The sequence below is a fragment of the Tiliqua scincoides genome, chromosome 10 (genome assembly GCF_035046505.1).
Source record: "Tiliqua scincoides isolate rTilSci1 chromosome 10, rTilSci1.hap2, whole genome shotgun sequence".
Classification (NCBI taxonomy): domain Eukaryota; kingdom Metazoa; phylum Chordata; class Lepidosauria; order Squamata; family Scincidae; genus Tiliqua; species Tiliqua scincoides.
Window position 1 is genome coordinate 15660261 of NC_089830.1, and position 15669 is coordinate 15675929.

General features: G+C 46.4%; 1 protein-coding gene and 3 pseudogenes across 2 annotated transcripts in view; all 4 read left to right on the plus strand.

Moving 5' to 3' along the window:
* Positions 1 to 5032, plus strand: part of TCEA3 (transcription elongation factor A3) — a 380591-nt gene extending 375559 nt beyond the window's left edge. For both annotated transcript variants that reach the window (XM_066638962.1, XM_066638963.1), the window contains exons 13-14: positions 946 to 1017; positions 1848 to 5032. In XM_066638962.1, coding sequence (XP_066495059.1) covers positions 946 to 1017; positions 1848 to 1856 — 81 coding nt within the window. In that variant the 3' untranslated portion in view covers positions 1857 to 5032. The remainder of the gene's footprint in view (positions 1 to 945; positions 1018 to 1847) is intronic.
* Positions 5033 to 10215: 5183 nt separating this feature from the next.
* On the plus strand, positions 10216 to 10332 carry LOC136661996 (5S ribosomal RNA; annotated as a pseudogene).
* Positions 10333 to 10361: 29 nt separating this feature from the next.
* On the plus strand, positions 10362 to 10484 carry LOC136661905 (5S ribosomal RNA; annotated as a pseudogene).
* A 29-nt stretch (positions 10485 to 10513) lies between these two features.
* Positions 10514 to 10636, plus strand: LOC136661907 (5S ribosomal RNA; annotated as a pseudogene).
* The last annotated feature ends 5033 nt before the right edge of the window (positions 10637 to 15669 follow it).

A 15669-nucleotide genomic window follows, 5' to 3' on the forward strand; every position in this document is an offset into this window, starting at 1 on the left:
TCTTGGTTTGCCTGTTCCAGCGCAGGATAGGATTGCGCCCTTAGTCTTGGGGAATCAAAACTGAATGCGCCAGAAGAGCTGAAAGATGTTTATTTTCATTCATTCATTTATTCATTCACTTTTTAAAAAAAAACTGGACAGTTGGCACGGTATTTCATGCTGCTGAATGCATCTTGCTTTGGAAACAGGGACTGAGAGACCGTTCCCCTGTATGCTTGCTTTAGTGACCCTCCAAAATGCCTCCTTGGCTTTTGCCTGTGGCTAGGAGAAGCAGAAAACAGTATGGAAAGTGAGCAAACGTATTTGATTGGTATATGTGTATGCAAGTTGTAATTATGCTATAATTCGGCAAATTTAATTCAGCAGAAATTGCACTCTTAAAAAAATTTAAAGCCACGGCCTGCAATTCTTAACTGGGAATTAGCCATATTGACTATAGTGGGACTTACCAGTGGCATACCTGGGGGTGGTTAGTGGGTGCAAGTGCTCCCAGGTGGCATGTCTCCCAGGTGCCGCCCCCCCCAACTGTGCCACCCCAAGGGCCACCTGTGCCTCCTGCCTCCCTGTCCAGAGGTATTCGGAAGACCAAAGAGGCTGTAAGCAGCCTCCCCGACCCCCAGAAGGCCTTCTAAGAGCCTTAGAAGTGCTTCTCAGGGAAACAGGAAGTGATGCTTTTAAGGCCTCCTGATGCGACTGGTGGAGGTCTTTTCCTTGGTGGGGGGGGCAACACTTTGCAGTCCTGGCCTTGGGTGGCACAGGGGCTAGGATCGCCACAGGAACTTACTTCTTAGTAGACATGCATAGGATTGGGCTCTCAGTGTTGATTCATCATCAATTAAGGCAGCTTGCTCTCTCAAATGTAGTTCCTAGCTAAGTGTCAGAGATGGAATTGTGCTCCAGATGTTTGTTCTGAACTCCTTGATAACAGCTGGCTTTTCTCTTCAGGTGCAAACGCGGAGTGCTGATGAGCCCATGACAACCTTTGTGCTGTGTAATGAGTGTGGGAACCGCTGGAAGGTGCGTACAGCACTTTGTCCTTCAGTCTGATCCCCTCCAAGTCACTTTCCAGTCTGGGAGCCTCTAGTCTCCGCTCTCCCATCCCCAACCCTGCTCCCTACACTCTAGATCTGTGATTTTCAACCTTTTTCATCTTGCAGCACACTGACAAGGTGCTAATGTATGTATGTGCGTATATACAGTAAAAACCAGGAAAAAAGACCCTCAAACTTTCTCTCTATACAGTCCTGCACCACTTAACGACAGGATTGGGACTGTGATCCTTGTCATCAAGTGGTGCTTGATGCAGTCTGGACCCTTCACAGGGAAGGGAATCCTCCCCTCCCGTCTAGAAGGTTATCTGAGTTTGTGACGCATAACGGATGACCACCTGACCACACGTGGTTATCGGTTATGCAATCCCTGCGTAAGCTGGAATGTCACAAAGTGGTTCACACTTGCATTTACACATGGTTGCAAACTGCAGGAGCTCAGCTCCTTGTAGGCAATTGACAGCTATTTGATTTTTGAATAGCCTCAGGGCTTGAGGCTGTTAGTTATCTTTCCATCACCCTTTGGCGACCCACCAAAAATCAGGTCACTGTCTTGACCCACAGTTTGAGAACCACTGGATTAGATTAATCTGCCTGAAACATTTTAAGCAATTAAAACAGGCATTCCTCGTCAATTGGATACAAAATTATTTTTCAGCACACGTACTTATAAACAGTTCCCTTAAAGCCACATTGTCTGAAATGGAGAGGTACCTCACTTGCATTAGGTGACCCAGATGCAAAATGAAGATCCCAGAGCATCAAGCAATACTTAAGAAAATATCCTTTTCCTTGCAGTTCTGCTGATATTGAAGAGGCTGTCCCATCATGGCCAAAAAGGGAAGAGTACCTTTCGACTGTCCGCTGCAGAAACTGAAGCAGGAAAGGGGAGACACCTGCAAAGTGGAGGTGCTGGGGTTTCAGCCCTTGAACTGGAAAAAAAAATGCAATAAGAACACAATGTTATGACTTGACAATTTAGCAGGACTCTGAATTTCTTCAACTGCCTGCATCAGTGCAAAATTTGATACTGAGCATAGAACTCTTCATTGTGAGACTCTGCCTTCGGGTTTTTCAGAAAACGTTTCTAGCCCTTAACACTGCAAAGATAGGTTTTGGACATAACGTCCTTAGGGTGGGTGGGGCCATTTAGCAGAATTGGTCCAGCATGAGTGCGCAACTGCTGAAGGCCTGTGAAACTGAGGGTTAGAAAAACTTTTTTTTCCAAGATTTATGGTGGTTTTCTATGAATTTGGGGTGCTGGTTCAAAAAAAAAAAGGCATCTGTTTTTCCCTATCATGTCTAGTTTTGGAGATTTGACATAGCCTCATTAGCGAATGATTCAGAAAGCTTTTGATTTTTGGACTTGGTGCCCCAAATATACCCAAGGAATAGGCCTAACTTTTTAGACAGCAAAATGTGGGTTGGCCTGTGTAGTTGGCCAGTCCCAGAAAACAGCTTTTCTTGATACAGAATATTTTTTAGCACAGAACAAAACACAGTGCCGGCTGTGTGCCAGTCCATCCTTGTGCCTCTAGCTTCCAAAGTGCTATCAGATTGCTGTTATTTAATTGGAAGAGGTTTTGAGGGTATTGGTCTTCAATTGGTGGTGGTGGTGGAAGGGGGGGGCACAAGTTGGTTGCAGCAATGACAGTGCTTCCATCTTTCAATCCTTTTTTATTTTTTAAGGAGACAAAATGAGGGCAACCAGATGCCAAGAAATATAAGGCTTCCTTACCTTTTTGCTCATGACATAGAGGAAGGAATTTCTCCTTTCCTCACCCCTGCTTGACAAACTACATCTACCAAAGGTACTCCTTTAGCCCACTGTTATCTACTCTGGGACTTCCCTAGTTCTCCTAGCCAAGATCTTTTCTGTATGCACCCTATCACAGTGTCCTCCATTTCATCTTGTCACTCTGTAGCCAAAAGCAAGAAGATGAACATGTATTGATTACAAAAGTCATTTCCATGTTGTAGTTGATGATGAGTTCTGAGTGTGGAAGGGTTGAAGATAAGGAGGATTCGCTAGATGCCCAAAGAAGTGCACATTGCAACCAACCTGTAGAGTCATCATCATATCATGGAGGGATTTAAAGGGATTTATGTAGTCTCTGTTCTGTCCAGGAACATTTGAAATGTTCCTTTTTTCTTTTTTCTTTTTTTTTTTGCTGGAATCTAAAATGGCACATCCTCATTTGACAATCATGTAAATTGGTAAATGCTCAGTGCTTACTCAGTGCTTACTCATTGTGTGAGTCTGTTGGGAGTAAGGAGGTCTTTATCAGTATGTGTGTTTGCTGAAATCTCCAAAGTTTTAAGAGTCCAGGTGCAATCCAGGATGCCTTTCAGGTGTAGGGGAGCTAGCTGAATGTCATTTTGGACATGAGCCACAAGGGGGCAATCGGTGTCCATCAGTTGTAGCTGGTTAAAAGTATCACCTTTTGAGAGAGAGAAAAGAGAAAAGAAACTTTTTACCTGATGGAGAATGTTGTGACATTTATTCTTTACGGTTTTCCACACACACACACACCCCTTTGTGTTTCATATAATAAGGATGGTTAGTTCCTAAAGAGGCTGAAGAAAAGAAATAAAAATCACAAACTAAAAAAAAATTGTTTTAAAGTAATATAAAACAATCAACAAGGCTAGAACATAAGAACAGCCCCACTGGATCAGGCCATAGGCCCATCTAGTCCAGCTTCCTGTATCTCACAGCGGCCCACCAAATGCCCCAGGGAGCACACCAGATAACAAGAGACCTGCAAGGCCTCCTGGGAATTGTAGTTAAGAACATAAGAACAGCCCCACTGGATCAGGCCATAGGCCCATCTAGTCCGGCTTCCTGTATCTCACAGCGGCCCACCAAATGCCCCAGGGAGCGCACCAGATAACAAGAAGACCTGCAAGGCCTCCTGGGAATTGTAGTTAAGAACATAAGAACAGCCCCACTGGATCAGGCCACAGGCCCATCTAGTCCAGCTTCCTGTATCTCACAGTGGCCCACCAAATGCCCCTGGGAGCACACCAGATAACAAGAGACCTCATCCTGGTGCCCTCCCTTGCATCTGGCATTCTGACATAACCCATTTCTAAAATGCAATGCGGAGAGACACACCCAACATGCACACACAAGCTAACTAACCAACTTAGGGCCCAATCCTATCCAACTTTCTAGCACAGATGCAGCCATACCACTGGGGCGTATGCCACATGCTGCAGTAGGGAGGCCGTCACAGAGATAAGGAAATGCATTGTGGCTGCACCAGCACTGGAAAGTTGGATAGGATTAGGCCCTTAGTACAACAAAACTTTTTTTTAACCAAATGTTGAAGAAAAAAAAGTTGTGAGGAAGCCAAGTGAGCTTTGAGTGTCAGGAGTTCCCCAGCTGTGACCAAAAATGCTCTGTCACCTGTCCCTCTCCAAAAGACTTCTGCAGGCAAGAGAGACCTACGGCAAGGTGTCAGGTGTTGAACAAAGCAGGTGGGCTGATATATGTTTGGAGAGTTGCTTTTCTGTTCCACCGTCTGTCCCCTGTGGAACTTGAGGTGGCAGCCATGCAGTTGCCAGGTGGAATCCATCCATTCACTGTTTAAAGGAAGGTGTGCCTAGTCTGTCCTGACCATGTGGCCCAAGGCAAGTGCTTCATATGCGCAGCGTCAGACAAAGTGGGAGGGGAGTGGTAGCGGTAGCAGCCATTTCTTTATCTTCCTTGACTGTCAGTGTCTGTTGAATCCATTCTTAAAAATCACTCACTCCCCCAGGCAGACTCTGGAACAGCAGCCAAGCCAACTTCAAGGGGAGGGCAAAGAGTTTGCCTTCCTGCTGTCAAGCTTCTGCTGACCAGGTGTGCTTTTCCATGTAAAACATTCTACAGTCCGTGGATGCCTGTGACAGGTGTGACCACAGTGGGTGAAATGTGTCTCTGTGATTTTCCATGTTGAACATTGCAAATCTACTGGTAGCTGAATTCCTTTCTGAATAAATAACGTATATAAAATATATGTTAAGTGTTTCAGGGTGAGATCTTCAGTCGCCCTTGGGCCAGCTCAAGTCTGTTGCGCTGGCTTGGAGGTGTTGCAGACGTGCTCCAAGGCACTTTAGCGCCACCTCAGGTGTTGGGAGGCTGAATCCGGTGCTCTTGTGATGGAGGTGAGTTCACACCAGCTAAGTCGGGTCAGCATGGGGGTCTGGGGAGGGGGAGGGCAGAACAGCGATGTTCTCGGGTATGGGGAGGGCAGACGGACCCGTGGGCAGCCTGGAGCCAGGCAGCAGGGATGGGTGGGTCCAGGATCCGGAACCTAGGGCTGATCTCTGCAGATCCCCTCTGCAGTTCTCCGCCCCAAATTGTCCCTTCTAAAGTAGCTTTTTGTGGCAGCACTCCCATGTCATTTTCCACTTAGGTATTCAGTGGCTTGTCATTGATACAGCCCTACTATTCATGTACTTATTTATTAAGACTGATGGAAAATGCACTCCGGGGTGCCCAGTGCCTTCCTCCGGGCGTGGACCCCTAGCCAGTGCCTCTCCCTTCCTGGTCACCTTGTGGTATGTGCCTTATGGTATGCAAAGACATGGCGCTCACTCAGGTTGTGAGTTATCTATCTCAGTCAGTGTGATTTTTTGAACAAAAGGCTCCTGGTAAGCTTTGTGTTCAAGAACACAGTGAACTGTTAGGAGATCGTAATGGGTTCCATGTTTTAGAAAGCGGTACTGTAATTCTGTCCCCAGCATTTCAACAGTCAATTCATCCAAATGTAAAAAAACGCCTAAGCAGCAGTGCAAAAAAAAAAAAAGCACATGAAGAACATAACAAGAGTCAGGGTTGACCCAGCAATGAAGCCAACTGAAAGCAACCCTTGTCTCTTACTTGCCAATACTGCTGCTGCTTCTCCTCCCATTCCCTGGTTTAGAAAAGAAAGAGGGAGGGAGGAAGAGAGGGAGAGGAAATGTAGAAAGGAGGAAAATGATGAGCTTGAGCAGTAGAAGGAGCAGAGTAGAGTAGAAAGAGCAGAGGCTGACATTGCTGAGCAGGGGATTTAGCAAGTTGTCCTCCACGAACCCCCTTCTACTCTAGTGGCCTCTCTTTCTAAGGATCATAGCAGGACTTACTTGGACAGGTGGGATGGAAGAGAGGAGATGATGGCGGTGAGAGTTGTTCCACTGCCATATAAAGGCCATGTTTACAGAGGTTTGTCATGGGATTAGCAATGGGTTCTTCTGTATGCCCTGGGCAACGTCCCAATACTGCCGTCAACCCCTGCAAATTTTGCACTCTTTGACCTGAGAGCTCTTTCCCTTGGCTCAAAGGCATAGATTCCTCAGTGTGGTGGAAAATCATTTCGTACCCATTCACATGTACTCTTTACCATTCCAAATCTTGGAAAGGCTGCCTCTTCACTTCAGACTCTGGGATCAAGCCAGCACCCAAATCCCACTTGCATCCTAATGAAAGAGGCCAAAAGCTGGCCCAGAAAGTTTGGTGTGGAGAAGGATGGTGGGGGTGAGTGTCGAAATGGCGTATAATTGCTTGGCATGACAAGGAGGAAGTGGAAGTTTTTGCAGAGCTGTTCGCTAAAAATGAACCTGAAGCCTTTAGAAAATGCCTTGCGTAATGGGATTGTGTAATATTTATTTCCCTATTCAGAAAATTCAAAGAGGTGGAGTTCTGAAACATCAATTCAGTCAAGGAGATTAAGAAAGTGAAGGGTAAAATACAACTTCCAAACATTTTATTTCTATGGAGATAGAGAACAATAGTTTTTTGGGGGGAGGAGAAGTGCTCTTCCTATGCAACCACCAGCTATGGTAGCAATTTTCACGATTTTTCTTCTTAAGCACACTGACCTCTGTGGTCTTTCTTTGTCTCTTGTGATGTCACTTCTGGCTTTCCAGGGGTACTCTTCTGGGTTCTGTAGTCTGCAGTTACGGATTTTCTGTCCCCCTTCCACCGCCAACTCTGCAGACGTTTCATTACTACAGACAATGGCCCTCAAAACAGAGCCATAGAGCCTGGAGTTTTCCAGCAATTTTCAATCGCTGCGCTCCAAACTCCCAGGGCGCAAATGCCGACCTTTTGCGGCACACCAACGTGCCACGGCACGCTGGTTGAAAATCGCTGAGCTACAGGTCTGATCTCAAGAATCAAACCAATTTCACTGCAAGCAGGTTAACAGCCCAATCCTAAACTGGCTACCGCTGGTGGGATGGGCGCACCCACTGTGGCAAATGTGCCACAAGGCACAATGTGGCAATGTGAAGGTTTGTTGCATATGGTGGTAAGACTGGTTCCAACCTGTTGCCACAAGTCAGAGGCCTGCACCTGTTGGAACAGGTAGGTGCTTCACTGACCATGGGAGGGGGAAGGGGAGGAATGAGGTCAGGATGATGGTGGGGAGAAGGTTTGGGGAAGGGCGGGGAGGAGGGCATATCAGGCCTGGGAAAGGGACAGGAACAGGGGCCACAGTTACTACCATATCCTATCCCCCTTCCCAGCTCTGGAAGCCCAACGTTAAGGCCCCCTTAAGGTGCGGGGGCAGCCTGGAGGCAAGAAGGAGGCAGCGGCGCAATCCCCAGGATCGCGCTGCTCAGGGGGGCTGCAGGGGCTTGGGTGCACTTAACCAAGCCTCCTGCAGCCTCCTGGGGGTGCAAGGAGCCCTGTGCAACCAGAAGGCTCCCCGCAGCAGTGAAAGTAAAAGCAGAGTGATCGTGCCCCTCCTCCAGTGGAGCAGGATCGCTCCACTTTTACTTTCACTGCTGTGGGGAGCCCTGCAGAAAGTCACGCAGGGCTCCCTGCACCCCTGGGAGGCTGCAGGAGGCTTGGGTAAGTGCACCCAAGCCCCTGCAGCTCCCTGAGCAGCGCGATCCTGGGGATTGCATTGCTGCCTTCCCCCCGCCCCCAATGCCTCCCCCCCACCCCCGCAAGCACTTAGTGGCTCTCAAACCGTCCCAGAGAGTTTGAGAACCACTGCCTTATCCCGAAGAGACTCCAGCAGCTGCAATTCCTGAGCTGGATCCTCAGAGGCTACACCCGTACCGCTGTATTGCAGCGCAGGAGTTTTGTTAGGATTGGGCCACCTGTTCCCTTGTTCTGGTCTCCATGCAGTATCTCCATCTGATTCCTCTTTTAGTCCTTTAGGTATTTGAATAAAGATATCACGTCTAATTCTTCTCCACACTAAGCATACTTGGGTCCTTCAGTTTTTTTCTCAAAGGGCTTGTTCTCAGATTCTGGACCATCTTGGTTGCTCTTCTCGGAACCCATCCCATGTATGTCAAATATGATCTGCATGCTGTTTTGTCCATAGTGACAGTGGTCTCTGATCGGATTGTGGGTTAGTTTCCAGTAACATGGAGATCAGCTCCTTACAGTATCTGATTCTTAATAGCTTCAGGGCTTGAGGCAATTAGTTATCAGACCTTTCCATCACGCTTTGGCCACCCACTAAAGGTCAAGTCGTGACCCACCAGTGGGTGTCAACACAGCTTGGGAAGCACTGCATTAGTGACATGTTTTTAAAAGATTTTCTTTCTTGGAGATCAACCACTAGGCATAGAGTGGCATATCTATGCTTCAGCTGGTAACACAATAGTAAAATCCTATTTCCATTTCATATGGAAAAAGGTTAACAGTACAATTAAGCTTAGAGTCAGTTATTTTCCTATCGATCTTTTGTTAATTGAGCAATATAAAAGAGCGTGAGAGTTGGCTGGTTCTCTCCTAAGGCTGTATTTTCAAATCAAAGCAAAAAAAATACAAAGTGTAATTTGAAAATATTGGAATAACTCTGGGGCATAAGACCTCACGGTAGCCAAAATTTGCTTATAAGACGGAACGACATTGTGATCAAAACATCTCCGGGCCATAACTTTCCTGTTGGAGGATCTAGAGCAGAGATATTCAACCACTGTGCCATGACACGTTGAGGTGCCACAAACTGTCTGCAGGTGTGCAGTGGGAGTTTGCAGGAGGGTCATATATATATATATATATATATATATATATATATATATATATATATATATATATATATATATATATATATATATATATATAAAATAGGGCCATTGTGGGATGGGAGCCCCCCCCTCCCATCAGCAGCACGTTATGTCTTGTCAATTGTCCAAAAACTGATGGGTGTGTCTTGACAATTTGGGGAGGGGGTGTAACGGTGCAGAAGGGTGGGGAGGAAGGCATATCAGACCTGGCAGAGTGGCAGGAACAGGAGCCGCAGGTATTGCTATATCCTATCCCCCATCCCAGACCTGGAAGCCTGACTTCGTTGGAGTGCTGTGAGATGAAAAAGGTTGAAAATTGCTGCAGTAAAGTGTCACTTTAAGAAGTGTGTCCTGGTTCTAAACATTTTGGGAACCTGTGCTGTATAGGGATGCTTGAATAAGGCAACAGCAGTGGAGAAGCAAGGAGATAGTAAGGAGGAACAACTGCGTATTCAGATCATGGATGGAGTATTGAGCCCAACCCCAGGGTACACCCTACATGGGAAGTTCTGAATTTCTTTGGTCCGTGTCAGGGGAAATCTCTCCTCCTCATATTCATCTACCTCATTCTCTAAGTGCAGGAATTCTCTTTATATCATTGGAGATCCAGGCGTTCACAATCTCTGACAGGGCCTTCTGTGTTATGGCACCCAGCTTTGTGGGATTTGCTTCCAAGTGAGATCAGGACTGCCCCAGCCCTATTAATGTTCCACTAGGGCAGCCATTTTCAACCTTTTTCAGCTCATGGCACACTGACAAGGCACTAAAATTGTCAAGGCACGCTGCCAGTTTTTTTTTACTTACATTAAATTACTACATTACAATTAATTTTTAATTAACACAATTAAATCATTACATGACAAAGGGCACAATCCTAACCAGGTCTACTCAGAAGTTAGTTCTATTTTGTTCAGTGGGGCTTACTCTCAAGAAAGGGTGGTTAGGATTGCAGCCAAAGACTCACAAGAAGTTTGGAGAGTATGAAGTTTGGAGTATTTGTGATTCTGGAAAGGAGGAAAATGTTGTCATTAAAGTGCAATGCCAGAAAGTGCTGGCAAAGAGAGGTCAGACTGAGCACATAGTGGGGTGAGGGGCGATGAAGACACAAGATTGAAAGAAGTGCAGGATTCAGCTGGAGGGGGGGGGGAATGTGAAGTAAGTGATTCTGGACAGCAACTGTTACCCTGTACATGCCCAATCTCGTCTGATCTCGGAAGCTAAGCAGAGTCAGGCCTGGTTAGTACTTGGATGGGAGACCGCCTGGGAACACCGGGTGCTGTAGGCTTCTACCATAGTCTTTCCAGACTGAAGGTTGCCAGCCATCTCCCTATACTGAACACTATCTCCCGATCTCGTCTGATCTCGGAAGCTAAGCAGAGTCAGGCCTGGTTAGTACTTGGATGGGAGACCGCCTGGGAATATCGGGTGCTGTAGGCTTCTACCATAGTCTTTCCAGACTGAAGGTTGCCAGCCATCTCCCTATACTGAACACTATCTCCCGATCTCGTCTGATCTCGGAAGCTAAGCAGAGTCAGGCCTGGTTAGTACTTGGATGGGAGACCGCCTGGGAATATCGGGTGCTGTAGGCTTCTACCATAGTCTTTCCAGACTGAAGGTTGCCAGCCATCTCCCTATACTGAACACTATCTCCCGATCTCGTCTGATCTCGGAAGCTAAGCAGAGTCAGGCCTGGTTAGTACCTGGATGGGAGACCGCCTGGGAATATCGGGTGCTATAGGCTTCTACCATAGTCTTTCCAGACTGAAGGTTGCCAACCAACCTTTGAAAGATACGGAGGAGTGAAGGGAGGGACAGTAAGAGAGGTGCTAACTGCGATTAGCAGATTTGGGGGGGGGGAAATGCACCTGTGGGAGGGAGTGGGGTGGGGAGAAGTGCCAATTGCCTGCTCCTATATTTAAGAAAAAAGAGTGCGACCAAAAGCCCGACTCTAGGCATGTCTACTCAGAAGTAAGCCCCACTATAGTCAATGGGGCTTACTCCCAGGTAAGTGTGGAGAGGATTGTGGCCCAATACCCTTCCCCTAAAAGGCAAAAGACAAGGCAGGGAGGGTCACTTTGGGGAGCTGCAGGTAAGCTGTGGCAGAAAAAAAGGGCCTTTCGTGGACCCTTCTCCAGGCCAGCCAGTTCTTGGGCTGGTGGCCTAGCAGACTCGCTCCCTTCCGACCTGCTTGCCTGCTCCTGCCTCCCTCCTTCTCACTCACTCTGCGGGCTTCTCTAGCTGCCCAATCATGGACTTGATACCCAATCCTAGGCATGTCTACTCAGAAGTAAGTCCCATAATAGTCAATGGGGCTTACTCCCAGGTAAATTAGGATCAGGCTGCAGCCTTCCTCTCATCATCCGCTGCTGTATGAGGGTCAAAGTAGCCGCTTCTCCCTCACGCACGGGGCTGCTGCCTGCCTCCTTTCGCCCATGGCACACCAGTTGAAAACCGCTGCACTAGGGGATCTTAAAGCTTTTCTGTCCCATCAAGCTTTGAGTTGACTTAGATCAGGGGTGCCCAAACCCCGGCCCTGGGGCCACTTGCGTCCCTCAAAACCTCTCAATGCTCAGGGAGCTCCCAGTCTCCAATGAGCCTTTGGCCCTCTGGTGATTTGTTGGAGCCCACACTGGCCCAATGCAACTGCTCTCAGTATGAGGGCGACTGTTTGACCTCTCGCGTGAGCTGTGGGATGAGGGTTCCCTCCACTGCTGGCTGTTTCACATCTGTGATGCAGTAGCAGCAGCAAAGGAAAGGCCAGCCTTGCTTTGTGCAAGGCCTTTTATAGGCCTTGAGCTATTGCGAGACCTTCATTCATTTATATAAGTTCATCTTTAATATATTCATTTATGTAAACGTATGTAAATTTATTCAAATTTGAAATGTAAATTAATTATTTTTTTCCCTGGCCCCTGACACAGTATCAGAGAGACAATGTGGCTCTCCTGCCAAAAACTTTGGACACCCCTGACTTAGATCTTTGTCGTTGGCATTTAAATGTTCCGTCTGGGTTTTTCCTTGGTCAGGTTCTCTGTTTGCCATGATTGTCACTGTGACTCTCTTTTGATGGGTTGCCGATGGATTTGCATTTTTTTTAAGACATTGTACAGTACTTTTTGTGCTTGTTGTGGTTCTATTGTTTTATTTCATAGTGTTGCAAGCCACCTTAGGGCTTCCTCTTGAAGGTAAGGAAAGATGGAGTAGAAATTTTTAAAATAAACCCACAAAGTGGTATGATCATTAGTCCCTGGAAAATAAAAAAATGGTCTATCCCCATATTCTTGCTTTGGAAGGGCAAAGAGGAGATTGCCTCCTGGCTTCAGGGCACTAGCATATAACTGTGACAAGATTATTCTGGGGGCTAGTTTATCTGACTCTTCCATGGAAAAAACCAGTGCCTTTCTCTTTTGCCTTTGACATCAGTAACTTGTAGAGAAGCAAACAGCCAACATATCTGATCGGGTTTGGTAATTGCAAGGAAAGTCACTTAACGTATAATGATGTTATCTCTTGACTCTAAACTTCCTTTCACTCACTCATTCCATCCCTCTTGATTTGATCTGTAATCTCTTTTCTGCAGCTGTTTTCTCTGTAATTGATTCTGGTCCTCTGCCCTCTTTAATTTCTAGACCTTATTATTGCACCACCTCTTTTTCTGCATTAGTACCTATGTAGCGTTCTAGAGAGTTCAAAACACTTCACATCTGTGACCTCACAATCCCTGAAACTGCCCTGTAAGGGCATTATCTCCATACTGCTTATATGCTTATCTTATGATTATCTCCATACTGCAATTGGGTGGTTGAGAGGCAGTGGCTCGTCTAAGGTGAGCTGAAGGTAGAATCGAGATTGGTGATGGAGTCAGTACCTGATCACTTTCAGCCCAGTATTCCATTCTGTCAGTGCTGAATGCTTCTACAGTCTTCTGTTGTGTTTGCTACGCCTCTCAGCTTCACATCCACAAATTTGGTGAGTCCCCCTTTATCTCTTCATCCAAGTCATTGATGGAGATGTCAAAGAGAATCTGGCCCAAGACAGAGCCCTGCGGCACTCCACTCAAGACCGTCCTCCAGGATGAAACGAAGGCATTGACAAGCATCCTTTTTGTACAGTCATCCAAACAGCTGTGAATCCACCTAACAATCATATCTTCTTGCCCATATTTTATTCAACAACTTGCTGAGTAAGATGTCATGGGGAACCTTATATAGGAAGAACCTTCCTACATGGGGAACCTTATACAGGAGATACAGGAAGCTGGACTAGATGGGCCTTTGGCCTGATCCAGTGGGGCTGTTCTTATGTTCTTATCAAAATACAAATATTTTGACTTCACTGAAGTCAAAATAAATTACATTCACAGCATTCCCAATGTCCAGTAAGCTAGCCACCGGATCAAAAAAGATGAGATTTGTCTGGCAAGATTTATGTTCAACAAATCCATGTTCTGTTCTGCTGATCACCGAGTTGTCTAGATTTGTGTAGACTGTAGGTTTTATAATTTGTTCTAATCTCTTCCTTGGCACTGAAGTCAGACTGATAGGTCTGTAATTTCCTGGGTCTTCTTTTTTCCCTTTTTAAAAATTGGGACCACATTATCCCACCTCTAGTTTAGCGGCACCTCCCCTATCCTTCTCAAAGGACGCCTGTTTCTCAAAGATAGTTGATAGAGGTTCCGCAAGTACACCCACAACTTCCTTTAGTACTGTAGGATACAGTTCAGACTGTCCAAACGGCTTCATTTAGGCCTGTTAGGTGGTTCTTAACTAGTTCCCTGTTCATCTGCAGATTTTTGCCATTCCGGTTTTCATTTCCTCTGTGGAGATATATGCCCCCCCCCCCCACATCAGCCAAGGATCCAGCATCCACATTTGCACAATCCTCCTTCCAAGAGAAGATGGACACAAAGTTGGAGTTGAGCAGTTCTGCCTGTTACCAGACAGCAACTGGCCATCCTTATTGAGCAGCAATTCTACCCTCTCATTTCTCCTCCTCTTCCTTTGACCATACCTAAAAAAGTCCTTTTTATGGCTCCTGACCATTTTGTTGGATTTCTGAGCAGTCATATAGATGTTTGACATATAACATCCCCTTTGACCACATCTGTTTTTCCTGAACAACTGATAGCCTTCCATTTGAGCATTCTAATCATGAGAGTCATCCCACCAGGTTGTGATCAAGTCAAACCCACCTTCGCTTGCTAGAACAATAATAATTATAGGTTGTTGTTGGCATCCTTCAGTCTCGGAAGACTATGGTATCACGCTCTGAATGGTGGTTCTGGAACAGAGTGTCCTCTCCAGTGCGCGAAGCCTGGGTAAAGTAGGTATGGAGGATAGGCTGTTACCCGTGCAGCAAATCCCCCCTCTCCACGTCGCTGAAATGGTCCAATGGAAAGGCAGAGGCCAATACGGTTGGTTCCAGCGGCGTCGCAGGAGTTGTCAGAACGTGACTGTGTTCAGCCATGAATTGCCTCAAGGACTCCGGCTCCTGATTTTGCCTCGAGATTGACTCCTGAAGCCTTTTCCATAACTGGATGTAGCCACAAGGTAGTGGAGGTTTGGGGTCGGAGTTTTCCTTCTCTCAGATGAGCTGCCTTCCCAGGCTGACAAGTAACTTTATTTATACCCCGCCCTTCTCCCCAAAGGGACCCAAGGCGGCTTACAAAAGGTTAAAAGCAGATTAAAACATAATTTAACAAACAGATAAAAACATATTAACACATTGACAGACATCATAAAAAACAGTCATCAGATAAAAAGTCAGGTAAAAAGAGCATAAAGCAGCAGGTCATAAAGGAATCAGGCCTATAAAAACATACTAAAAGATGCAGAAAAGATGTTTAAAAGGCCATGAACTCAGAAGGCTTGTTTAAATAGAAGGGTCTTCAGGCCTCGCCAAAAAGTCAAGCTCAAGTTCAAGCTCATCCAGTTTATTTCCCATGCTCTGCACATTCCAAAGAAAGACTAGCTGAGAAAAAGCAACAAGTTCAGCAGAAGGCCAACTGAGAAATTTGCTAAGGGACGCAAGTGCTAGCCTGCCTTGCTTTGCTCCCAAATGAGATGGTATGCATGGAAGTGGGGCAGAAAGAAGGAGCAGTAGGGACAGGAAGGAGGGGAAGGACTGGCAGGAGAAATTTGATTTTTGTCACCGAGGGGCGTGTCCTAAGTTCTGGCTGCTACTCTTCAAAAATGTTGAATGCCATCTAGACAAGGCAAAGGCAGCTGGGGGAGAGGCAAGGAACAGCTGTTGAGACTGGGGACGACTGGGACGCGCTGATGGGAAGCGTATTGTAAATATAATTCAGGTGCGATGCAAAGATGCAGCATCAGGCATGACTACATCGTGGAGGAAAATTGCAGGGCGTTTTAGTTTTAGAATGATAATGAAATCTCCCTTCCAGTGTTGCCGCTGCAAGGACATTGAATCTCTGCTGCAAGGCAGAGAGAGAGAGAGAGAGAGAGAGTTGGCACTGCGCCCCTTCCCTGCAGTGGGGAGTTATCCATTATATGTTGTCATGTGGAGTATGGAAGGAAAGGATGACAAGCCGGGAAACTGAGCAGCAGCACAGAAAATCAATAGAAATGGATTGCAGTGCTAAGTGGTCTTGGTACTTGCAGTT